The 16,473-nt window shown below is 34.4% G+C and overlaps 1 protein-coding gene and 1 non-coding gene across 3 annotated transcripts in view; one reads left to right on the top strand and one right to left on the bottom strand.

Annotated features, from left to right (window-relative positions):
- BRWD1 (bromodomain and WD repeat domain containing 1) overlaps nt 1-16,109 on the top strand; it is a 170,236-nt gene extending 154,127 nt beyond the window's left edge. For both annotated transcript variants that reach the window (XM_058296246.2, XM_058296245.2), the window contains 6 exons: nt 255-407; nt 2,615-2,781; nt 7,441-7,667; nt 10,296-10,463; nt 10,682-11,590; nt 12,591-16,109. In XM_058296246.2, coding sequence (XP_058152229.1) covers nt 255-407; nt 2,615-2,781; nt 7,441-7,667; nt 10,296-10,463; nt 10,682-11,590; nt 12,591-13,741 — 2,775 coding nt within the window. In that variant the 3' untranslated portion in view covers nt 13,742-16,109. The remainder of the gene's footprint in view (nt 1-254; nt 408-2,614; nt 2,782-7,440; nt 7,668-10,295; nt 10,464-10,681; nt 11,591-12,590) is intronic.
- LOC111765869 (U6 spliceosomal RNA) lies at nt 9,733-9,839 on the bottom strand. The gene has a single exon (XR_002798090.1). It is a non-coding gene; the product is annotated as a U6 spliceosomal RNA (small nuclear RNA).
- Nucleotides 16,110-16,473: the final 364 nt, after the last annotated feature.

Below are 16,473 nucleotides of genomic sequence, written 5' to 3'. Positions count from 1 at the left end.
AAAAAGCTTCACTGAAGGAAATTTGGAAATTATGAGTGTTTTATCCCAGATTCCACTACCAAGAGATACACATTAACATTTTGGTATATTTATTTCTAGTCTGTGTATTAGAGAGTCTTTTTAAAAATTATTAGTGATTAAGATTTTCTAAACTTTTCCCCTTCATTCCATCATTTCAGGTATTTCAGAGTTCCATTTGTATTTCTAAAACCAGGAATGGAATTTATGAACTAATTATTGTTTTTAAAACCTAGGATTACCGAGATATTATTGATACTCCAATGGATTTTGGAACAGTAAGGGAAACTCTAGAAGCGGGTAATTATGACAGCCCTTTGGAATTTTGCAAAGACATCAGGTTGATATTTAGCAATGCAAAAGCATATACACCAAACAAAAGATCAAAGGTAATTTTAAAGTGTTTATTTAAAAAAAAATAAAAGGGGTATGCATGTCCTTGTGTAGATAATACTTTTTCATTTGCTGGTACAGATTGGAACATTAAAAAGAAGTGATCTGAAAATAGTGTCTTTGCTTCTCAAATATCTGCTATTGTCTTAACAACAATTGATATTTAAAATTTTATGAACAAATTAGGAATGGAGGAATGATGGCACTAGAGGAGCAAATTTCAATACTGATACATAGAACAAAAGGGAAAAATCTTTATTTCTGAGATTGCGGGAATATTAAAGGTAATCAAAGGAAGATCTGAAATGGATATGGGATCGCTGAGAGCATACTAATTTTTTCGATCAGGAGTAATGTAGCAATTTGATTAAGAGCAAAAAATAGAAAATTTTACATTCCTAAATTTTTAATAAAATGGTTACATATGTTGTATAACTTTAAAAAACTTCTTATTAAAGCATAATATACATAAGTGCATATATCATACTTTCAACCAATTTATTATAAACATCACACACACCCTTATAACCCATGTGCTGGATAATTTTTAAAAATAATTGAAAATTTGGAAAGATTTTAAGTAAAACACTGGCCAGGTACATTGCGTTTTCTCTCTCTGCAAACAGAACTGTCACTGCTAACAAAATATTTTGCAACTAACTCCACTTTCCTTTCATTACTTAATACCAGACCCCACCTGTATTACTCCATTTGAAAACTCTGTTGCATTTAATACTCAAATTCCTTATTGGATCAGTTTAACATTCAAGTCTTAACATTTTTCAAGAATGCATTTTTATCAGTTTCATCATTGTGATATAGTTTGTTTACAGAGAGGAAATAAACTTCATTCTTGTCATTTGTTTTCTGTCTTTATGTATTTGACGAAAAAGAGATTTTGACAAGTGTAGCTGGTTCTCTGCTGTTATAGCTTAACTTGACTACAATGTATATTTTTGTGTGTCATTATGTGTGCTAAGCCTTATTCTGATTAATTTAAACTTTTATTTATTAGCAGGTGGGTATTTTGTACTTTCTTTACAGTGGTAATGCTTGTTAGTAGTCTAGTTTTAGCACCTATTTTTGTTAGTCATAGTTTTTATTGTCAATTTAATTGTGTTACTGAATATTGCATAAAACTGATGAGCAAATAGGAAAATCCTGATAATAGAGATAATGATAGAGTTCAGCTTAATATGATTGTGACAAAAACACTTACCTTGTTGAAAGTGGTGAATCTTTAGCTTCATTTCATGTTCATTACACTTTAAACTTAAGCTAATAATAGATTTGAAAGAAAAGAATAAAATTAAATACCATGCAACATACTGTGAATACTGTCAAAGATTATTTCAAGGAAGTGTGATTAGAAATTTCACACTGATAATAAAGTGTATAGGAAATTCATATATCTGCAGATAACTTTTTAAAAATTTCTCTGGTATTAGAACCCCATTTCCCCCCACCATCCTTAAGTCTGTTTTTCATCTTTTAAACATTAGACTTTTGCATTTTTTTTCAATAATGATTATAGATGTATATAGAATACGTCTGGTAAATACATAGGTTTAACAAAAGTTATAGTTGTATATAATATTATATTTTCTTTTTGTTGTTACATCATCATGAAATTATTAAAACATAAGTTTTCACAAAAGTCATAGGGTATATTTTCTTCTTTTGGAAGGAGAGCATCCCTATGTTTATCCATTCATAATTAGACCTAGGTGACAGCAAATGCAGTTCAATTGCATGTAGGGACTAGTATAAAAATGCTTTTGTCAACTTGTCTCAAAGAGATAATTGCACTTTTGCTGGCTAAAATTAGCCTTAAAACTGACCACATTTCAGTTTAACTTTTGGAGAAAGGTATATTTTTAGGTTTGTACATGCATATGTGAAAATGGGAAAAAAAGATTGAGAACCATTGATATATAGACAAAAGTCCTAGATTCTAGATACTAGGGACTTTATTGATTTAAAATTACTTGCTCATGACTTGAGAGAGGTATGCATCTGATATATCTTGAGTCTTTTAGCTATCATTGAAGGAAGGTTGAAAATTCATAAAATAGAGAAAAGTCATTAACTACAAGTAGTGATATAATTGGTTTTGAGTAGCTTGTCATTACAAACTTATTTTGGTAAAATTAACTTTTTAAAGGTATTTTGTAATTATAGTTTTGTTTTCATTTTCTTGCAGATTTATAGCATGACCTTGAGATTGTCTGCCTTATTTGAAGAAAAAATGAAGAAAATCTCTTCTGATTTTAAAATTGGTCAAAAATTCAATGAAAAACTTCGAAGAAGCCAGAGGTTCAAGAGGAGGCAAAATTGTAACCGCATCAGTCAGGCTAACAGAAGTGTCAGGTGAATTGTTTACAGCAGGTTTTGAATGCAACTTTTTTTTTTAAGTTAATGGTAATTCTTTGATTTTTACTATGCTAAAACTTTCTTATTCTTTTTTTGGAGTACAGTGTAGTCAGAAAAGAATAGTTATAAGTTTGTAATGATTTGAAAGCATTTAGTGAATATAGAACTATTGCATTGATCTATAATTATGTAAATCCGTAACCATATAATGACACTTTCATAGGTGTTTTTTAAATTTTATCAAGGATTATTTCAGGTATCATATATCTTTTTCACAGGAACTTTCTTTTTCTTTTAAATGCAGAGAGTAAAGTGATTAATTATGGCTATTGACATTTAATTGCGTAAAGGAAAATGTCCAGAGATATAATAGCACTCCATTATTACTTAGAATCAGTTTTAAAGAAAAAATATAAAATGCAGAGTTTATTCCTTTTATCAGTAATTTGATATTCATATGCTTTTTCTGTGTAGCTTGCATTAATATAAAATTTGTAAGTACTTTAACGTGTTGAAATGGAAATTTAATAGTTCGCTGTTTCTCTGCACAGGTTCTCATGTCTTTCAGAAGCTCCATAATTACAATAGTTAATTCCCTTGTGTTTCATTTTCTTAGTTCTTGCTCCAGGGATTATACTGTGCATCTTAATTCGAAACAGTCGACTTCAGAGTAATACTAACTTAATTCCAATAACATAGAAACTGAACTCCAGTATAGCTCACTTCCCTTACTACCTCTCTTCTGTGCTGTTATTTTCATATAGATTTTATCTTTGTTTTATTTAGCTGTCTTTTTTTTTTTTTTTTTTTTTTTGCTTTTGAAATCACTTAATGCATATTTAGAAATTATTTCTGTGGTTACAGTAGAGAACAGTTTAATTTTTTTTCAAGTTTTAATTGTCATTTAAGAAAAGAATAAAAACTTTAAATATATTCTTTTTTAAAAAATATACTCTTTTTTTTTTTTTAAGAAGGCAATTATCTTTCCCCATTTTGGTGGTCTTTTTCTTTGTGTGGATTTGAGGTATCCTGTTGTGTCATTTCTCTTCATCAGAAGGGTCTTTAGTATTTCTTGTAAGCCCAATGTGCTAGCAATGAATTCTCTCAGTCTCTTTATCTGGAATATCTTAATTTCACCTTCAGTTAAGAAAAGTTTTATTTTTTTATTCTCCCCTTACCCTTGAGATGGCTCCCGCATCTCTCTGTTTGTTGTCTCCTCATCTTCTATAGGAGGCACACAGAACTGAACCTGGGACATCATGTGGGAGGTGAGTGCCCAACCATTTGAGCCCCTTCTGCTCCCTGCTGGTTGTGGCATCTTCTGTTTGCGGTGTATGCTCATTGTGATAGGTGCAACGTCTACTTCTTGCAGAGTTTGTTTTTCTTCTTTAGGAGGCACTGGGAACCAAACCCAGGACCTCCCTTGTGGGAGGCAGGTGCCCAGTTGCTTGATCCTCATCTGTTCACTCACTTTCATTTTTCAAGAACAATTTTACTGGATATAGAATTCTTAATTGACCATTTTTTTCTTCATTCTGCACTTTAAGTATTTTGTCCCACTGTTTTCTGGCTTCCAGTGTTTCTGATGAAAAGTCAATTATTAATCTTATTTAATAGCTTCTTTTTTTTAATATGTTTTAGTGTTTTTCTCTTTGCTCTATCTTTCATCTGTTTGACTATGATGTGTCTGTCTATGGATTTCTTTGAGTTTATCCTACTCGTTTTTCTTTAAAGTTTTATGGAGGTGTAGAATGTTTTTCATTGAATTTGGGGAGTTTTCTGCATTATTTCTTCAATTATTTTTTCTATCTCTTTTGTTTCTATCCTGTTGGTATTCCCAGTGCATGTATGTTGGTTTGAGTAATGATGTCCCAACAGTCTCTGAGGCTCTCCATTTCTTTTCATCTTTTTCAAAACAATTTTATTGGTACATAATAATAAAGAACGCAATTCATCCAGAGTGTACAATCAGTGGTATTTGGTATAATCATGTAGTTGTGCATTTATCACTTCAGTCACCTTCAAAACATTTTCGTTTCATTCTTTTTTCTTTCTTTTCTCCAGACTGGATAATCTTTATTGACCTATCTTTAAGTTCTCTGATTTCTTCTTCTGCACAAATCTGCTCTTGGGCCTCTCTAGTAAATTTTTTTTTTTAACCTGTACACAAATGTTCATAACAGTTTTATTTATAATAATAGCCCAGACTGGAAACAACCCAAAAGTCCTTCAATGGGTGAATGGTTAAACATACTCTGGGACATCCATTCTATGGAATACTAACCTGCAATAAAAAGAAAAAAAAACTATTGATATATGAAACAATATTCATGGATCTGAGTGAACAAAAGACAATTTCAAAAGGTAATATAACAGCACAATGGACGTAGCTCTGTGGTTGAGCACCTGCTTCGTATGTACAAGGTCCCAGTCCAATTCCCCGGTACCTCTCATGACTGGAAATATCTCTGTATGTTGTCCAAATCAGATACTAAACCACAGTGTGCTGTCCAAGGTTTCTCAGAGGAATACATGACCTCTGGCTGGTCCTGGCGGCGGAGGCCCTGCGAGTGGGAGTCCTGCGCTGACAAGCAGGTCCCGGCGTGGCACCAGCTACTGCAGTCGTGAATGTTTATTTTAATTATTCTATTCTTCAACTCCAGAGTTCCTATTAGGTCTTTTTTTTTCTTTCTTTCCTTTTTTTAAAGTAATTTCTATTTCTATTGATACTACTCTTTATTTGGGGAGCCATTGTCCTACTTCCCGTTATTTCTGTAAACACGATTTCCTTCAGTTCTTTTAATGTATTTATAATAGTTGATTGAAATGATCTTTGTATTCTGAGTCTAACATCTGGGTCCCCTCAGAGACAGTTACTACTGACTACATTTTTCCCCTTTGTATGGGCCACACTTCCCTGTTTCTTTGCATGTCTTTTAAATTTTTATGGAAATGGAACATTTAGATAACAGAGCAACTCCAGATTTTGATCCCTCACCGTTAGGGGTAGTGGTTGTTGGTTTTGTTTAATTGCTAGCCTGACCTAGCATTGAAGTCTGTGCTGTTTTTTTTTCCCTCCTCTTCTTTCCCTTTCCCCTCTCCTCCCCCCACCTCGTTTTCCTTCCCTCCCTTCCCTCTTTCCTCCTTCCCAGCTTCCTCCCTTCCTTCCTTCTGTAGTATCTTTCCTTTATCAGCATAGCTTAGTAGCCAGAAATTTTCCTTAATCACTTTGAGACCATCTTTCCCTGAAGGGGTCTTTGTGTGGATTGAGGGCACACATTCAAAGTTCACTTTACTGTTTTGACTTTGGCTTTCCCTTTCTGCTTCTTTATTGTCAAGGTCATCTAAGAATTAGTGGATAATTGGAGTTCGCTCAGCCTTTACTGTATGTGTAGGTAGTTTTCTGGACCCCTAGGATATGTTGGTGCTTTTCAAGACTCCTTTTGCTATCTTTTCCCCCAGATCTTTCTTTTAAATTTTTGTCTCATTTCTTGCTTGACTTAACTAGTATTGGAGCCTTAGGCAGCTGTGCTCTTGACCTCCCTGCATCATCCGTGAGTAGTGTTTTCAGTGCTCTTGGGCATACAGTTTTTTCCTGGCTCTCCCAAACCAATCTACCACCCTGCTTTAAAGATAATCTTTTTGTTTTAAAGAAAATTGATTGTCTCAACATGAATATTACCCAGATTTAAAAATGAAAACCAAACACTATTTTGCTTTAAACTTCTGCTTTCTTTTCCCGTAAACAGTGGCATGAGGGAAAAAGTATCAGGGGCCAACCAGGATTAACTAGTAGGTGTCAACTCTTTGGTCTTAGAAAAAAAGTCATTTGTCCTAGTTTCTCTTTTTATTTTTTTACCTTTCTTCTCTGCTCAGGTTCACCTCTTAATTTTATACTTTCTTTAGGAACATAAAAATAAAAGACTAGGGAAACGGACTTTGGCCCAGTGGTTAGGGCGTCCGTCTACCATATGGGAGGTCCGCGGTTCAAACCCCAGGCCTCCTTGACCCGTGTGGAGCTGGCCATACGCAGTGCTGATGCGCGCAAGGAGTACCTTGCCACGCAAGGGTGTCCCCCGCGTGGGGGAGCCCCACGCGCAAGGAGTGCGCCCGTGAGGAAAAGCCGCCCAGCGCGAAAAGAAAGAGCAGCCTGCCCAGGAATGGCACCGCCCACACTTTCTGTGCCGCTGACGACAACAGAAGCGAACAAAGAAACAAGACGCAGCAAATAGACACCAAGAACAGACAACCAGGGAAGGGGGGGAAATTAAATAAATAAATAAATCTTTAAAAAATAAAATAAAATAAAATAAAAGACTAGAGAAAAAGGTGTTATTTCTCACTAGGGCTCTGTATTACATAATTGTTGGCTCCATTTAGCATTAATCTAAAGAACCCAAGTTATTCAGTATGAATTTCTATAACCCTGTTAATTGGGTCATTCAGTATTTCAAATTTAAATAAAACCATGTCATATTTAGAGTTAAGGGAATATTTATTGTAATCAATGTCAGGATAAGATGGTAACAATGCTTCAATATCTTGATCATAAAATTGTTTTCAAATTAAGAAACAACATACTTTTATTTAGGCATTCTTTGTGAATCAGTTACTTTTATGTTTTATTAATTGTTTGCCTCGTTCATCTTTGACCAGAAATATCAAACATAATCGGTTAAAATCTCAGACAAAAGTAATTCCTGAGTTGGAAGGTTCTCCTACCCAGTCTACCTCAAGTAAGGCAACATATTCTGCAAGCCACAAGGCAGGTGCTAGCATCTCTTCAGGCATTACTTCTGCTGATTCTTCAGATTCAGCTGGATCGTCAGAAAGAATGAGAAGAAATAGACCTGTACCTCTTACAAATGGTTCCACATTATCTGGTGAGAAGTGGAAAATTGTTATTCAACTATTGACTACCCTGATGTGTAACACCATGGGTTCAGAGAGAAAAATAATAAAATACATGGTTTTGACTCTCGGGGAACTTGTAGTTCATTGGAACAGACGAGGAATAAACATTTAATAGTTAGAATATGTTTGCTGAGTAGTGTGATTTGGCAGATGGTATAAGCCACATTTTATACAAACTTGAATCATCCGAATATAAAATAATGTGATGCAAATAGTCATCATACTTTTATGCAAAATTTGAAATTTTTCTATTTCTTCAAAGTAAAAGAAAATTGAAATTAAGTTCAAAGCTGGCTGCCTACTGTATTTTAACAGTTTATGCTATTGCCATGGGTGGCACAACTTTAGCTGCTACATAGCTACTGTTGTTAGCATCATGCGAATGAGGCTACTGTGTTTGTGTTCTTTGATTTTGCTCTGAGTGATTTGGGTGACTTGTGATGATAGGATAATATTTACTGTTACAACTTTTACTGTTAACAATTTAATGCTTTTTTCATGTCTTGTATTATTCTAGTATTTCATTAAGTGTTAAAATATTATTGAAAAAATACACCTGCACATAAAGTCTTGGAATAGAAGTTAGCTGTGATAAAACGCTTTGGAAAAAGTTAGGCAATGAAGTTGATGTTTGCAAACTTGAACTTATACTACCTTTTAAGGAATGCATTTATAGAATTAAATACATCTACCTATATAAGGATAATATATCTGATCCTTATAAGGTGAAATAATGGAAAATTGGTATTAAGGATTGAAAGAATTTAACAGAGTAGCAATAGAAGAAAAAACATGGAAGGAAAAAATGATGTACCATTGTGTCAATGAAAAGACTGCCCAGAGTAAATTGTGCATTTGGGGGTGTGGTAAAAACGGAAGGATTAGAACACAGCCATAGTTTAGAGACATGCAAGCCTTGCAGAAGAATTGGGATTTCTTAATTGGGTCCTTTTTGTTGGGAAAGGGAGTCATGTGATGAATAGTTTCAGGATGATAAATCAATTTGGCATTGAAGTGCCAGGGAGACGGGATAAGTCTGGAAATAGGGAGTCAGGGTGGTGTGTGGTTGAGTAGAGTTAGGAGCATTGGAAATGGGCATTCAGGAGAGTTATGTCACAGGAAGAGACACATTTTGGTGTCCAGTGTCATTCCAGCACAGCCACATTTTTATTTGATAAAAAGTTTTTTTAATGGAACAAAATTTTGTCTTTAAACAATACATTCCCATTTAGTTTGGTGGAATTTTCATTTTTTAAAAATGTATCAGTTTTATTGATACATATTAATAAACCATATAATTCATCCAAAGTGTATAATCAGTGGTATTTGGTGTTATCACGTAGTTGTACATTCATTACCTCAGTCAGCATTAGAGCATTTTAATTATTTCAATAATAATAAACAAGAAAGAAACTTAGGAAGAAAACGCTTTACCCCTCAATCTCTGTTTCTCCTGCTGTTATGTAGCTGCTATTTCTGGTTATTCTTGCACAAGTATTTATTTATTAAGCAGTTTGAGATATATTCGTATACCATACACTCTATCCAAAGTGTGTAATAAATGGCTTTCAGCATGATCACAATGTTGTGTATTCATCATCACAAAAATTATTTTTTAAAAATTTTTTACTTTTTAAATTAAAATTAATAGATCACAAAGAATGTTACATTAAAAAAACATAAAAAGAGTCACAAAAATTTTTAGAACAATTTTATTACTGCAAAAAGAAAGACTCCCTATCCCTTAGCAGTCCTTTCTCATTCTGTTAGAGGCATATAAGAACCGAATCTGGATGAAGGAACAGAAATTCGGGTTTCGTGTCTTGTGTGTTTGCATTGGGGAATGCACTCATTGAGTAGAAACGTGGGAAAAAAGATCAGTACTGGCTAAATTATTTCTTTATTCTACTTTTACTCTTTCTTCTTGAGTACACTGAAATGCCCTTTTTTTTTTGTCTTTGTTTTTTTTAATATTACATTCAAAAAATACGAGGTCCCCATATACCGCCCCAACCCCCTCACCCCACTCTTCCCAAAAATATGGAACACTTCATGAATTTGCATGTCATCCTTGCACAGGGGCCATGCTAATCTTCTCTGTATCGTTCCCATTTTAGTATATGTGCTTCTGACGTGAGCACAGAAATGCCCTTTCTTGAGCTTTATGCATGTGTGGTACAACTCTGCCATTAGGATGGGCTACTAAAAAAAAGACCCAGAAGTATTTCTACTGAAATGTGGCCATTAAATAATTTTTCTCTTTCTGTGGGAAATTTCTGTAAGGAATTGATAGTGGAGTTAATTAGGTTAATTTTGAAATGAAACTTTGTTTTTAAAATATAAACTATTTTCTTCATCTAATCTAGAATTGTTATCTTCAAAACTAGGATAACAGAATTATTTGGAATGCTGATTACTTTACCCTATAATGCTGAAATTTTTATCAGCTGGTTTTTGGAACAGGTTTTAAAATGTACTCTTAAATATTTTAAAACTCCATTTTTAGTATATTGTGTTATAGAAATAAGAAATAACTCCATATATATGTAAGATAGAATACTTTAGGTAATTAACTGTTACCGCTGTATTTTTCTCAGAAAGTGAAATGGAAGATTCCTCAGCTACCTCTTCATCACCTTCAGCTTCAAACAGTTCAGAGGAAAGTAAAGAGAGTTCAAGAGCTCATGAATCCTCATTACGTAGTGGGTTATCCAGAAGCAGCAATCTCAGGGTGACCAGAACTAGAGCTGTTCAGAGAAAAACTGGTAAGAGATTTCAGTGGTACTTACGACTGCATATCAAGAGAACCCAAATTTAAGCACAGAATGCATTATTGAGTTAAAGCATCTGCATACAATTATATCTCTTTTAGACTTTTTAGGTTTAGAGAATGGATTTTGGCATTTACCAAAAAAAAGCATTAAAATATAAAGGCATCGAAAATGTTGAGATTTTAAGACCTTTCTAATCTTACCATTTCTAGGTCCTGTCTCTTTAGAAAATGGATGTCGCAGAAAAGCTACACGAAAAAGAGTTTATTTAAGTGACTCAGATAACAATTCATTGGAGACTGGTGAAGTTGTAAAAGCCAGAAGTGGAAATAATCGTAAAGTCCCACGAAAGTGTGCTGCTGTGGCTGCCAATAAGATAAAGTTAATGAGCGATGCAGAAGAGAATTCTAGCTCTGAAAGTGTCTGCTCTGGTCGGAAACTGCCGTACCGTGATGCTTCTGCTGCAGCTAGAAAAAAGTTACTACATAATTCTGAAGATGATCAGAGCTTAAAGTCAGAAATTGAAGAAGAAGAGCAAAAAGATCAAAATCATCAACCATTGGTGTTCAAGTCGCATGTTGTCCAGACAACTGTCACTGAATCTGAAAATGGAGATTCAGAGTCAGAAAGTAATTTGAGGGTAGCCCGGAAAAATTGGCATGCTAACGGTTTTAAATCCCATGCTCCAGCAACTTCTAAAACAAAATTCCTTAAAATAGAGTCTTCTGAGGAAGACAAAAGTCATGAGTCAGATAATGGACATATCAGAACTGCTTGCCCATCAACGTCTGGGCAGAAATTTAAAACAGAGGACAACTCCGAGGGAGGGGAGGAAGCAGATTCTGAACCAGGAAAATGTTGTGGTAGCAAAAATGATATCTGTCGCAAGAATCCTACTTCCTTTAAAAAAGCAAAGATCTTGAGTGATTCAGAGGACTCTGGATCTGACGAACAAGACAGAGAAGATGGAAGATGTCCCAGAACGGATGCTAATCTAACTTTAGGGAATATGAAGTGTGAGCTCATTGCTGGGTCTCACTCTTTCTCAGAACATGTATCTGAAATGGATTTGGATTCAGAGGATGACGAAACAAAAGAAAAATCAGACAATTTTGTGAAAGGTAATTCATTAACCTTGGTTCACTGATTTATTCTCAGGTCTTCTCCCCTTTGCATACATTCTGTTTTCTTCTCCATGACATTTATCTTTGCAAGATCCACCCCACGTGTTCCCTGTTGGCCTTTTCTGTGCATCCCTTCTGTCTTGTGTCACTACTTGTGTTGTGGATACTTAGTTTGATTCACCTCATAGGCAGTCTTGGCTTTAACAGCTATCTCCATTAAATAGTTCACTTACTATTGGTGATGGGGCAGGCTGTGGGTGTCAGCTCGAGAAGAGGAAAGAAAGGGTAGGACTGATCAAAAGGAATGTGAGAAGTGGTAATACCAGCAGCTAACAAAATAGTTACTGAGCTGTATTAGCCACTTTTTCTAAATGCTTTATATTATTAATCAGTTTTAGGAGGTAGATACTCTTGTCACTGCCCATTTTACAGATAGTTACTCTGAAGTGCAGATATGTGAAATAACTTGCTTAATTAATATCATACAGCTGGTAAATGGGGACTAGTGAAAAATACTGAAAAGCCGAAAGAAAGCACCTGAAGCTAAGATCAAAAGTAGTTGGGTTTAATTGGAGATTGTGGTATTAGGAAAAGTTTTTGGAAGACTAAGAGTAAGTGATTAGTGTGTGTACCCTAGTGCATGGTAGACACTTTTGTTTGTATTCAAGTTAATAAAACGATACTTTCGTGTCAAGTTCTTTGCATATGAAGATAGAAGAATATGGTATGTTATTGATGGGAATATGTTATACTATGAATGGTACTACGGCTGAAAAAGTCATTGCTCTAAAGTAGTAAGAGTAGTAAAGTAGTAAGAGTTGATCCCATTTACTACTATCCCACTCCAAATTAATAAGAATTCTGGGCACAAGTTGTTTAAAATGTTGAAAATAATTGCAGATGGTTCTAGTAGTGAATTAACTATTCATTGTAATTTAATTCCTTTAGACTTAGCCACCTATTATTAAGGATTAAACAAATATTCTTTAATTTTTAGATTCTGCATCACAAGAAAATGGACACAACACAAAGGTTTCCAGGAAAAGAGTCTGTTCCAGTGACTCAGACAGCAATTCAAAAGTGGTTAAAAAGTCATTAAAAGCCAAAACAGGTTTCCTAAAGATTCCTCGAAGATGTGTAATTACAGCTGCCAATAAGAATAAACTAATGAGGGATGTAAAAGAAGTCAGTTCAGAAAGTATGTGTACTAGAAGCAAAAATAGTAGGAAAAAGCCCCTTCATTTTCCTTGCACTACTAAGAAGGTATCAGTAGATACGGAGGGAGATGTAAACTGTGAAGTGCCAAATGAACAGTATACCTGTGAGGGTAAACCACCTGAAGCTGCCTTAGAAGGCAGTATAAAAAGTATTTGTCAGTCTTTAAACGGAGACTCAGACTCTGAAAGTATTCTGAATTCAAAACCCAAGAACAGGCATACCAATAGTCATAAAACAAATGTTGCACCATCTAAGTCAAAACGTTCCTTGATTGGGTCATCAGAAAAAGGTTCAAAAAGTCATATTCCAGGGAGTGAGACTGGTAGAAAATTTTCTGAGTCAACTTTTACACAAAAAGCTACTGCAGAGCATAATTTTGAAGAGGAACTGAATTATGGGCTACGTAGGTGGAATGGCAGAAGACTCAGGACTTATGGGAAGGCTCCTTTCAGTAAGACAAACGTGATCCAAGATGCACAAGAAGCAGCGGAAATGGAAATAAAAAGGAAAAGACTGCATCCTGAATTGGAAAATGTGGAAATTTCTGAAACTACAGGGTGTTCGAAGTTTGGACCTGACACTAGTCCCAAATCTGAATCAAATTTTGGATCTGTAACTGGATCAGATATTGACTGTAGTGATGATACAAAACCCAAAAAGAGGAAAAAGAAAGGAAAAGCAAAAGTAGTTAGAAAAGGTAAAACTTTTACTGCTACTGTATCTAAAATTGTGAGACGGCAAAGACAAAGCAAACGTCCTAGGGTAAATGTGGATGATAATGACTGGGAGGATTTGGACTATGCAAAATCTAAAAGAGTTCTTCGTCGTTCAAAAATAAAAACGAGAAATCAGGGTAGAAGAACCGTGAGATACCATGATGGGGATGATGACAGAAGCTTAGAAAATGTGTTAGATGATTGCACCTTATGACCTTGAGGGAAAACCAGTTCATTTTAAGAGGAAATGGACTGGAATTTATGGTGAAAGCTGGTTATTGAAATTATTTTTTGTCCTACAATTCAGGGAATATATTTATATTTTTCTATGAAAAGTTATGAATGTGACTAAATCATGACTGTTATTTTTATTTGCACTTGCTTGCCTTTGTAGCAGCATTCAGCACAGGTGCCAAAATATGCTTCATTTGGGGGCAGATCTACTTTGACAGTATTTGACTACATATAGCAAGAGTTAGAATTAGAAATCTGTTAAACACTAGACATCTGGTTATCCAAACCAATGAGCATTACTTTCATGGTAGCAAGTGTCAGGCAGTTGTCATTTTCTGAATTTGTCACGAGATGTTTGTTTCTAACCCCTGTCCTGTAGTAGTATAACAATTTCACGTGACCTATGTTTACAGATTCTTTATAAATATTATGTGCATACTGACATATAATCATGGGAGGCAGAACCATGATGAGTAGGCAAGGTACCTACCACTTTTTTTTTTTCTTTCCTGATAAAATTTCCCTGGCTACTTTCATAGAATGCATTATATCAGATACAGTCATTTTCATTGAAGTGGTTTCCAATTTTTGTCCTCAAATGCTTTTAGAGTTCTTTCACTCTCTTCCCCACCCCTAACCCGTACCGGTTTTTCTTTTTTTCTTTTTTCTTAAAAGAAAACATGATCAACTTTTATTTCATAAACTTGAATTTATAAAATGCTGGTACATTTTTATTTTTTAATGTTTTGAGCGTATTTTTTTTAACCTCTAAGGCTAGAGCATAGTTGTAGCATTTTCTTTTAAATTGTGCACTAACAAAATAATGCTATGTAGTTTTGTCTCTCTATCCGAGATTTCCTGGTTTCCAAGTAAGGGATTTAACTAAGATCTTGCTCTTCCATAGTCGTATTCTGTGAAATTGAGGAGTTTGAGTGCCTTAGATTTAGGAAAAGTGTGTTCTTCTATAATAGTATGTGCACAGGGCTAAGAGAGTATTTAAGTTATATGTAGATTTCCCCATCTGTATGGAAATTGTAGTTGATGTTAAGAGTGCAATTGCAGATCTCATCTTTATAGGAGAATAGTTAAGTGCTATTTTCTTTGTTGTAGCTTACTGCTACCACTTGCATTCCCAAGCATGTTTGCTGGGGAAACTAAATGTGTCTTCATTGGTGACTTCTAGTCTAAATCTAAAAAACTGTCAAATTTGGTGGGGAAATAACTTTGGATTCCACTGAAAGTGAAATTTTTATTGTATCATCAAATACTATAGTATAACTTACTTTAGAGCCAAATATTTTTACTTGATAGGGTATGCTACTCCAGAATGTAGGTGGCTATTACAAGCTTGTTTGTGCCTGAAGATGAACTTGATTCTCAAATGGTTTACATATTTAGTAGCTAAGGATAAGTTACAGTACCCCCACCTTTAAGTTATTTTTTTGGCCCTAATTGTTTTCGGTTTCAGAAAAGAAAAAACAAAAACAAACCCTTTTCCTTGTGTATCCTTGAGGTGGTGGATAAGGAAAAGCATCAGATTCTGGTATCGGTGTTTGAGAATGCTCCTAAATGTTCCAACTTTTTAGTTCTATGTTCCACCTGGGATGGTAGGGGTATCTATACTTTCTACTCTGATGTAAGAAGAAGGAAATTTTTGGACGGTACCAACTAAGATAGGTGGATACCTACCTCTCATTTGGTTGCTTAGAGAGCTATCATACTTCATAACAAAGCTCTTCTTTTCAAAGCTCATGTTAAGTGTATAGTAGACAGATTGATTCATGATAATTGTCCTTGGCTATTGACCTGTAACAGGTAGATACTCTACCCTGATTTGAAGAACTGGTGATGTCAGATCCATTAATTTATTTAAGCTCTTCTTAAACTTCTCTGTTTTATAGCTATTCTCAGGGTTATGACTCCGTGTTTACCGTCTTCTGCAAAAGGAACCAAAAAAATCCATAAATAAATACGGGATACAGTGATAAATACTTAATTTCCTCTGGTAAAAACATGCTTACTTAGGCTTCATCAGTACAACTATTCTCATCCATTGAACTGAATTAACTGGCTGATCGTTAAAAATGGTTAGAGTCTTGTGTGTAGAGGCAGTATTTTGTTTTATCATATTGATAGTAAGAAAAGGAATTGGATCTGATGACTTTCAAAATGTTTGACTATGGTAGGTTCTCAAATTCTGAAGTAAAAATAAGGGATTATGGAGATGATAATTTTTATGGGTTTTTTTGGTCATGGTGCTATTCCTAAGGTTAATTTTGAATAAGTGACACACTCCTAAACACCTTTAAGGAAAATTAATAAATAATATTTAAAAATGTTTACATTGAGCACTAGAACATGTTTGACTTTTTTTTTCTCCTTTATGCAAAATGCGCAGGGATTTAATGCACAGATGTACTTTAATATGTTTGGGATCAGTTTGTATTTTTCTTGAGAAAAATGACAAAGGGTTGCAAATTAAATGTGAACTGATCCAGAAATAAGTGCTATAGCTTTCCATTGCACTTGAAATAGTAACTTAATGGTGTATATTAAAAAAAAAAAAAAAAAAAAGACTACTGTGGTTGTGTATGTCCAGAGTCCCATGATTTTATTCCTTTTATGGTTATAAAAGAAAAATTTTGAGGTATTCAGATTTGATTTTTGTTTCTTTTGAAAGAGCAATTTTGCCAAACATATTAAAAAGTTTCA

This window comes from Dasypus novemcinctus, chromosome 4 (genome assembly GCF_030445035.2).
Source record: "Dasypus novemcinctus isolate mDasNov1 chromosome 4, mDasNov1.1.hap2, whole genome shotgun sequence".
Classification (NCBI taxonomy): Eukaryota; Metazoa; Chordata; class Mammalia; order Cingulata; family Dasypodidae; genus Dasypus; species Dasypus novemcinctus.
Note: the sequence above shows the minus strand (reverse complement) of the source record. Positions and strands in the feature narration are given on the sequence as shown.